Source organism: Procambarus clarkii, chromosome 83 (assembly GCF_040958095.1).
Source record: "Procambarus clarkii isolate CNS0578487 chromosome 83, FALCON_Pclarkii_2.0, whole genome shotgun sequence".
In the NCBI taxonomy this organism is placed as follows: domain Eukaryota; kingdom Metazoa; phylum Arthropoda; class Malacostraca; order Decapoda; family Cambaridae; genus Procambarus; species Procambarus clarkii.
The window spans coordinates 8,230,694-8,240,693 of NC_091232.1; the positions used below are offsets into that span (position 1 = coordinate 8,230,694).

The window sequence follows — 10,000 nt, forward strand, 5'->3', positions numbered from 1 at the left end:
GTGGAGCACATCTGTATGTCTTGCGTGAGGGGAAAAGAGAGAAATAAAATATTGGAAGAGGGAGAGAGAAAAAAGATAGCTACAAAAAATGGGAGAAAGGGATAGATGAAGGAGCGAGGAAGGAGTTGAAGAAAGACGTGGAAACGAAAGAGAGCGATATTTTTGCAAAAAGACGGGACTGGAAAGATAAAAGAGGTTAGTGAGTGTTGAACACGACGATGAAAGTGAGACATGTGAACTATATTTTAAATTACTTCATTGAACGTCATATATTAATCTCTGGAGTATGCTACAGAAGATGCTTGTCAACTACTCCATTGTATACGATGTGGCACCTTGTGTCTATTTCCTTTCTTGATCGTATCTGCCATGAAGTCGACTTGTAGAAGTAAGGCATCTTTCCCATCTGAAGTAAAGGTGTTGATAATCTTTGCTAGTGACTTAAATGTGTTTGTGGAATTTATTAAAACCAAGTCTCGTCACACTGGATTTTTTTAATGTGTGTATATATGTGAAACAGGTTAGGCCCTTATACCTGCTACTGTGTGTTTAAGTGTGTGTGTATGTGTGTGTGTGTGTGTGTGTGTGTGTGTGTGTGTGTGTGTGTGTGTGTGTGTGTGTGTGTGTGTGTGTGCAGACAAACGAATTGTACTCGAAAGCACTTGTGAATATAATAAATGCTTATACTGATATTATTTCCTCTATGAAAAAAATATATATTTTAGTAATATTTTTGCTTAGTTTATTAAAACAGTTTTTCAATATATATTCTTATTATAGTACCGTCGTTGTCTATGAACTGTATTTTTTCATATTTTATATTTCTTCTATTAATTTTGTGAATAATATGTGAGCTTGGTTTGTCCTTTTTAATGTCGTTATTATATATATATGAATAAAAATTCATATTTCTCTAAAATGTGAAGGATGATAGCCCACACTAAAATAAAATTAAAACAATATTCGCAAAATCAAACATTAAACCCGACTTACAACACTGAGGCACATAAGACAGACGATATGTTCGGAAAATAGAGCACTTCCGATCTATCTTCCTTCTGAGTGAACAAAGTTTTCAACTCTTTAAAATCCCAAGCCAGATCGATGACCCTCAGTCTTTTCTTGTCCTCAGCCTGAGTCGGTGGAGGATCAGGTGGCCGTCTTGGAAGCGATGAGGGAAGACTGTGAGGTCAAGATGATGGAAGAGAGACGGTTGTTGAGACAGTTGAGAATCGAAGCGAGCGTAAGAATCACTGGAGACGACGTCGAGGGAGTCGCTTACGACGAAAGGGATGAATATATGACAGTCGAGAGCGCCAAGTACAGAACGATGAGCTCGATCGACCGGGCAGAAAACGAGAGCAAGGATGAAGGCAGCCAAGAGAGAGAACTTGGGAGTCAGGTTATTAAAGAAAGTGGGAATCCGAGATTGATAGAGAATGGGTCCACTATTGCCTACTGTCCGACGACCTTTGACGATGTGTACTGTTGGCCCCGCACGCCTCAAGACACACTGGTTACTATTCCGTGTCCTACCTACGTGCAAGGCTTCCCTCATGGGGTAAGAATATTGATATTTTCTATTATCTGTTGTCGATATTAATATAAGTTATTGCTATTTACTTTTTTAGAATTAAAAAATCACACAAAAAGTGCATAAAAAATCTCTGCGAATTCCAGTCAGAATCTGGAGCAAAAACATGCCTTGGTTTATAAATTTTTCTTTTGTGTAAAGAATAAGATAATTTTTAAAATTTTTACTATTGTCTTATACTATCTCAGTAACTTACCAGGGAATCAAAACATGAATATTGATTGTCTAATTAAAGCTGCAAAGATAAACAGACTCAACAAAACCTCGGAAGGTAAATATACATTTCCATGCATACCAACTGCTTCCTTGCCTCCTACTAGCATACCAACTGCTTCAATGCCTCCTACTAGCACACCAGCTGCATACATATCACCTACTAGGAGGACAGCTGCCTCCATCCCACTTTCTAGTATACCACCTGCTTCCATCCCACCAACACTAGCTCACGTGTACCTCTTATTGAAAATTAACTCATGTAAATTAATCTCATTTTTTTTACCCATGAATATGGCTTTAATACATGCTCGCGAAACGTTCCGAACTAATGGTCGTTTTTTCCTTGTGTGTCTCAGAGTCAGGCGACCAGGTACTGTACTTCACAGGGGACGTGGTTCCGTCTACATGGAGGGAACAGTTCCTGGACCAACTACACACAGTGCTCCACCTCCTACTTCGTGGCTGAGAATGTCAACATTACACTTTTTAAGGTCGGTCCTCCTGTGAATTATGAGTTTCCTCGGCTGTTTTCTCTTCTTCTGTCTCTCAGCTCATTTCTTTCTATCTGTGTCTATCACCTCATTTCTTTCTATCTGTGTCTCTCGGTTAATTTCACTTTAAATTTCAGTCGTTCTCTATCTGTCGTTGAATGTATATTTGTTTGTCAGTTTGCCTGTCTGTCTCTTTGTCAATCTGTTTCTCTGTCTGTCTGTCTGTCTGTCTGTCTGTCTGTCTCTGTCTCTGTCTCTGTCTCTGTCTGTCTGTCTGTCTGTCTGTCTGTCTGTCTGTCTCTCTCTCTCTCTCTCTCTCTCTCTCTCTCTCTCTCTCTCTCTCTCTCTCTCTCTCTCTCTCTCTCTCTCTCTCTCTCTCTCTCTCTCTCTCTCTCTCTCTCTCTCTCTCTCTCTCTCTCTCTCTCTCTCTCTCTCTCTCTCTCTCTCTCTCTCTCTCTCTCTCTCTCTCTCTCTCTCTCTCTCTCGCTCTCTCAGTCCTAACAATCCCACATCCTAAAATGCAATTTCTTTCAGCATCATTATGCATTCTCACGTGGAGAATTCCTCTATCATATACCACCTTCATCTTTCTCAGGGTGTTCCAGCCTCCCATTCTCTCCTTCCACAGAACCTTCTCTGCAACGCTTATCCTTCTTCACCTTAAAATTCAGGTCACTAGAATTCGAAGGTTGTGTTGATCTTTTTTTCATATATGCTTTATAACATATAGCATCGCTTAGCATGCTTGCATATTATAGTGTCATATATGATATTTTTTATAATGGATTATGTATGTTTCACAGTGTATATTATGTGCTCCTGACATTGGCTAAGACTCGTGCATAATTTATCAGTAGCACAAACACAAGAGGTATACTCAAGGTGACTTGGTTCAGGTCTTTCTTCTGACAACTTATACTGCTCATACCCATTTGTCTCACATTAATAGGCGAGAATTCAGTGATATTTCAGTCACATTGATCCCAGAGAGACCAATTTGACTTGGTCTTGGATCTAGAGGTCCAAGCTTTATTGTTTCTGTCTTGCAACTAGGTTTCTCATCCGTTAACAAACGAGTATATTCAGTGTATCATGATATTTATCACATCCTGTTCATTTTGTATCACTCATGCTTATGGCCGTTCAGTTAAGGACTACCAACAATAATTTTATCTTGTTTTTATTGTTTAATTTGGCACATGCAGTACCCTAACAAATTTGAATTTTATAGTGTTAATATTGCTGAACTGTTAGTTATCTGCCTTTCCGGCTTTGTGTACGGTTAAGAATGTTTGTGGTTATGGATTTAATTTGTATTTACCTGGCTGTCTGGCTGCAGCTCGATCTCTTCCTTTGCCTTAACGTACAAACTCCCACCTACTATCCTACCATGAAGCTTACGAACCCAAGCATCCAACCTCACCCTACTGACCGATGTATAGAAGAGGTTGATTTATGCATGAGTCGTTCCACTTCATAGTTGGTTGCATTTGTAACGTTGGTCAATATAACGTGCTAAACGAGGTCGATTTGTTGAGAGGATAAGTTGCTTGCTCTACTTTTCAGTCGTCAGTCAACTATTACATTTGCTCATTGAACTGCAGTAGTTAGACTGGATCGAACCCTCGTTCATGGATATCTGGCACATACACTGCCAAGTGAACCATGTTAAATATACCAGCACACTCACACACACGCGATTTTAAACATTGACTCAACAAATTACACAACAAATGTTTTAACCGAGTTTCATAGATATAGGCAACACAACATTCCTTTGTTATCCAACTGCAGCTCACCATTGTGACACATAGGAGCAATAACCTATTCACGTGGATTATGGAGAGGTTCATCACTGATCAAACACCACAATACAGTTGTCATTCAGAATACTACCAACGGCATATTTTATAGATTTTGACAAAAACATTTGTAGAATAGAGAGTAGTTGGTATATATACACTTTCACTTTATGTTATATATTTTTTATTTTTTTTCACTATCTGTTGAAGAGCAAGAAATACAGACGGAAAATCAGACAATGAAAAAAGAACCAATAATGAACTTTACAATAGAAACACAGTCGAAGACAACACTACAAAGTTGACTTGTCGATTACATTTAAAACAAATAAATTAGTGTTAGGAGATAGAGATATGAGATTCATATCTCTATCGTTATGTTTATTCACAGGTTCACGTTATAAAGAACGCTCTGAAATTATTGTTTTAGCATTAAAAGTAATTTTAATCACATATTTGTTTGCCTTTAAATTTATTAAAAAAATAGTCATTTAGATGTCTATGGGATATTCTTCTATTATTTGTATACAACACCAAAATGTGCAAATCTATTTTTTCATTTCATTTACTTTGAATGCAAGTTCTCACACTTATAACCTATGTTTTCAGTATATGAAAAATAATATATATGCATAGGTTTTATATTTTCCTGAATAACTGAATTGAATTGGAAGATATTTGTAAATCTTTGCATTTTACAGTGACTTAACTTAGCTCTGACATTACACAGCTATCAAGAATGAAGTCTAGCGGAAACATTATATAAAAAGAATGCCACACATTTAGGTTTAATTTGTTTAAAAACAATGAATAGGATTTACAATCAAACTTATGTAAAACAGGAACCAGAAAAAAGTCTACGGTAGAGCATATCCACATTTCACTACCTTAGTTTGGATATAATATTTACAAATAGTTTTTCTATTTCATACGAAAGATTTGAAGCACATCGTGTACACACACACACACACACACACACACACACACACACACACACACACACACACACACACACACACACACACACACACACACACGCACACACACACACACACTGAGTGTGTGAATGGGCACACAGAAACTGAGTGCCCAAATGAGCCACAGAGATATTAGAAAGAACTTTTTTAGTGTCAGAGTGGTTGACAAATGGAATGCATTAGGAAGTGATGTGGTAGAGGCTGATTCCATACACAGTTTCAAGTGTAGATATGATAGAGCCCAATAGGCTCAGGAACCTGTACAACTGTTGATTGACGGTTGAGAGGCGGGACCAAAGAGCCAGCTCAACCCCCGCAAGCACAACTAGGTGAGTACACACACACACACACACACACACACACACACACACACACACACACACACACACACACATGTACACATGCACACAAACAAAAGGCACGCGAACAAGGGGACACAGGTGGAAACTGAGTACCCAAATGAGTCGCAGGGACGTTAGAAAGAACTTTTTCAGTGTCAGAGTTGTTAGCAGGTGGAATGCATTAGGCAGTGATGTGGTGGAGGCTGACTCCATACACAGTTTCAAATGTAGATATGATAGAGCCCAGTAGGCTCAGGAATCTGTACACTAGTTGATTGACAGTTGAGAGGCGGGACCAAAGAGCCAAAGCTCAACCCCCGCAAATACAATTAGGTGAAAGTAAACAGAGGAATAAGCAATCCACACCCACATGCTTAAATTATTTTTAAATCCTGATCATTTAACGTAAATACCAATCCATCTATATACAGAACTCAGCAACTCGCCTTCCTTCCATATAAATGCAAATTTGTATCACTTCTTCACACATCTTTGACACATTCGACTGTTGTAAATTTACTTTACCTGTAATCTAAATGCTAATACGATTGATATGTTATATAGTATGTGGTGAGAGGCTTTGGATTTTAGTTAAATGAATATATAATATCATTAAGGAATTGCCAGGTCTTAACTTGACGAGCTCATTAAATGAGAGAAAACAGGGATTTTTGTTTAACTTTTTACACACCTCAGGACTACGTAAACAGAATCAACGAGGCGAAATCAATTAGCATAAAGAAAATAAAGCTTGTTTTAGGAGCGAGCAGAGCCAGGCGGCTTCTAAGATTATATGTCGCTGTGCTTTTTATTTTAGAAACGTGTATACTTTAACACATTTTGGGAATAATATTTTGTATGTGTTTGGAAAATTCTGTGAGACAGATTTTGAATGAGAATGTTGTGTTATTTCCTCTCTCTCTCTCTCTCTCTCTCTCTCTCTCTCTCTCTCTCTCTCTCTCTCTCTCTCTCTCTCTCTCTCTCTCTCTCTCTCTCCCCGTAAAGGTTTGTTGTCATGCTCTTAATTCTTGTCACGGGCGTTTTAATCATTCCTAAAATATTTACGATATTTCTGTGAGGGGATACGACAAACAGAGGGAGAGGGGAAATAAGAAGATTAAGAGGGGCAAGAGGGAGATAAAGAGTGACAAACACTGTGTCGTAGAATCACAACGCTTCCAAACGGAGCTTTCAGAGCTAGTTGATTTGTAATGCTGTAATGTGCATATATGAATTGGGTAATTATAGTGATTCTCGTTCTGCAAGCAATAGAGTATAACTTTTGAGGATTATAGCTGAAGTCTGAAGCTGAATGGCATTGTTTTGAGGCATTGGTAAAAAGTGTAAGAGTTGAATGCAGCGATTGGGTATGACTGATTGATTCTGTCGCAGCTTCAGAAATTTTAGAGATTATCTGCAAAGCCTGTTTGCTGTTTCGTTTCACAGGCAATGTAAGCGCTTTGTGCCTACGGCGAAGTAGTCTTTAATTTGTGCTTCAAGATACTGAAAGGACTTTATCAGATTTGTTATGTGTTGATTAGCCCCCAACAATCCTCTAAGGTCATGCAAGTTTTCCTTTGTATATGTGTGTCTGCATGATGTAAATCTGTGTACATACACACACACACACACATTCACTCTCTCCCACACTTTCTCTCTCACTCTCTCGCCTTTCTTTCTCGAACTTCCTAATGTTTATCTTCTCAGAAGCTACAACTAAACACCAACCCAGTTTAAGAATCCCTCTAACATAATGAATTCACATCCCTTGTGTCTGGTAAGTGTGTGAATCTTTTGTTTTAATTAGGTTGTAATTATAATGTTTGTGACCCACCTTTGTGAGCATAAAAACACATACTAAAATAACTTTTATGACTTCAAGAAACTAATATTAATATGCATGACAAGGAGTGAATTTTTTACGAAAGCATTGCTTCAGATTTAACACATTCCCTCACACACACACACACACACACACACACACACACACACACACACACACACACACACACACACACACACACACACACACACACACACACACATCCTCCTCTCTAAATCCATTTTGAATGTCGCTGCTTCGACCTTCAGTTTTCACGAATTGTGCTCATGCATAAAACAAGTTCGTGTCTCGATGGCCTCAAACTCATACATATGCCTTCATAAGAGAGAGAGAGAGAGAGAGAGAGAGAGAGAGAAAGAGAAAGAGAGAGAGAGAGAGAGAGAGAGAGAGAGAGAGAGAGAGAGAGAGAGAAGGAAAAATATTATGGAGAGAGAAGGTTGGTGAGCTAAAGAGGAACGGGGTGTATACACAGTTTTCAATCATTTTAACGAACACTGTCCTTTCAACCCTCCATACCCCTGAATGTTATTAATATAACACTATCATATATACATTCATCCATACACAAATTATATATCTAAATATTTACCCGCCAGCTATTCATCATACATCTATTTTCCAGGCGTACATTCGTACACCCTGCAACTATACATCCATATATCTTCACTTAAGTCATATATTTATACATCTACCCTAAAGCTATTCATCAAAATATCTACTTATAACGTCATACATTATTTTGGCTTTCCCTCTACTAATCAATAAATCATATCTTCTAATCCGTTTATCAAGCAGATCATCCAACTAATAGCTCATCCGTTTATATACTCACCATCGAAAAGCTAAATATAGTCTGCATATTTATCAATACACCAATTCAATCAGATATCTAAGCTTCGATTCTACGATCATCTGGTAATCCTGCTGTGGTAAAGCCAAACATTTAGTCAACCAGCGAACTAGACTGCCAGCCACGCATCCATCCAGTTATGTTGCCATGCAATCATCCAACCTATTTCAAAACTTCCCAGCGAGTTAACCCCCGTCGAGTTAACTGGAAAACCAACGAAGCTAATGTCACCCAGATACCCAGCCAGGAAACAAACCAGGCAAATGCCAGCCAATTAACCAGTTAACAAACAAACCAGATAGATGCTAGCTATATAGGAAGCCTAAATGCTATGTATCTGAATGCCTGAATGACAGCCAGTTAGTCACACAGTAAACCAACAAGACAGATGCAAGCCAGTTATTTTCCAGCAAACCAACAAGCCAGATTGCCTGATACAAAGTATCGTGATACCTTGCAACAAAAGTTGGATACAAATTTCATATTACTCATTTTTAAATCTGTTTATACACTATTACACGAACTACATTGAACGGAATTTAAATAAACTTTGCATGATTTTCCTTTTTTGACCTGAGTGATGTTATAAGCGCTATTTGGTTCCAGCTCCTGGAACCAGCTTTTTACAATGATAATTTTTATTAATAGGTTTGCTCCAAATTTTTATTGACATGTTTCACTCACTCCTCTTACTTTAAATACACCTCTTAAAATTCTCCTAGTGTATACTGTAAATGTAAATAATTAACACTATATGAGCCTCTTATTTGACGCAAAGGGAGTTATAGGCCAATAGGGTATCCAGCTCTTGGGCTTGGGCTCTAAAAATAATGGTTTTGTTACACTACAGGAGCAACGTTTATTGCTTAACCAACATTCTTCTATGTCACGATCGCTACCTTCAATTTCTTAAAGAGATAAAATAACATGAGATAGATGAAAAAGAGATGTAAAAAGACAATCATGTGAGTAGCCTTACGCTGTTGGTTATGTTAATGAAACTGCATCAAAGACACAAATCTGTTATATATTCAGACATTTTTGGGGCCATTTGGAGAATCAACTGTGATCACTCTGAATATATCACAAGAGGGATTGCATTCATCTGGGCTACAGGAGACTCAAACCACGGACTAAGAAGAGGGATTTTGCTAAGAGGTGGGGTGGAGAATGGCGCTGAAGGAGGTGGCATTGAGATGGGAGAGAATGGGTGCTGGAACGTCTGATGTGTAGCACTCACAGGGATAAGAGGCGGTGTTAAGGGTTGTGCTGAATTGCGAAAGAAGAGTTGAAGACAGGAAAGGTGAATACGTAGGGTTAGGTTGTGCTCATCACTATCATTGACCTGGAAAATAATCATTGATCGCTATCATCATAAGCCATCAATTTCATTATTGACACCTATATAATTGTCAGTGACCTTGCACAATCCATAATAAGGTCGTAATGACCGTCTATAATTCCTAATTGCGACGAGATGACCTTAAACTCCTTAACTGGGTATCAGTAATATTCCAAAAATCTTTACTGCAGTAATAAATTCTTTCCATAATCCTTAATGACACTTTAATAACCTTCCAAATCCACTAATAAGGTTTTTAATGACATTACAAACCCCATATCATGGTTAAGAAGACGTTTCATAATAAAATAGTCGAGCAAAATTAGTTTTCTAGTTACAATACTTTCAAGTTTGTGGATTTTTTTAATTTGTGGGGAAAGATTCCAAGTTTATTGTCCCAAATTTAGATAAATTCTGTTCGTTATGTATTTCAAAATATTATTATTGCAGTTCCTGATGCATTATTTCGTAACTATGATCTATCAACACTTCTGTTGAAATATTTATATATGAAATTCATTGAATTGTTGCAACTATTTTGCAA

At 37.9% G+C, this 10,000-nt stretch overlaps 1 protein-coding gene across 1 annotated transcript in view; it reads left to right on the forward strand.

The window, feature by feature from the left end:
* LOC123768817 (secretin receptor) overlaps positions 1-10,000 on the forward strand; it is a 50,560-nt gene that overhangs the window by 19,103 nt on the left and 21,457 nt on the right. Inside the window, exons 3-4 of the mRNA XM_045759604.2 lie at positions 1,133-1,561; positions 2,167-2,301. Coding sequence (XP_045615560.2) covers positions 1,133-1,561; positions 2,167-2,301 — 564 coding nt within the window. The remainder of the gene's footprint in view (positions 1-1,132; positions 1,562-2,166; positions 2,302-10,000) is intronic.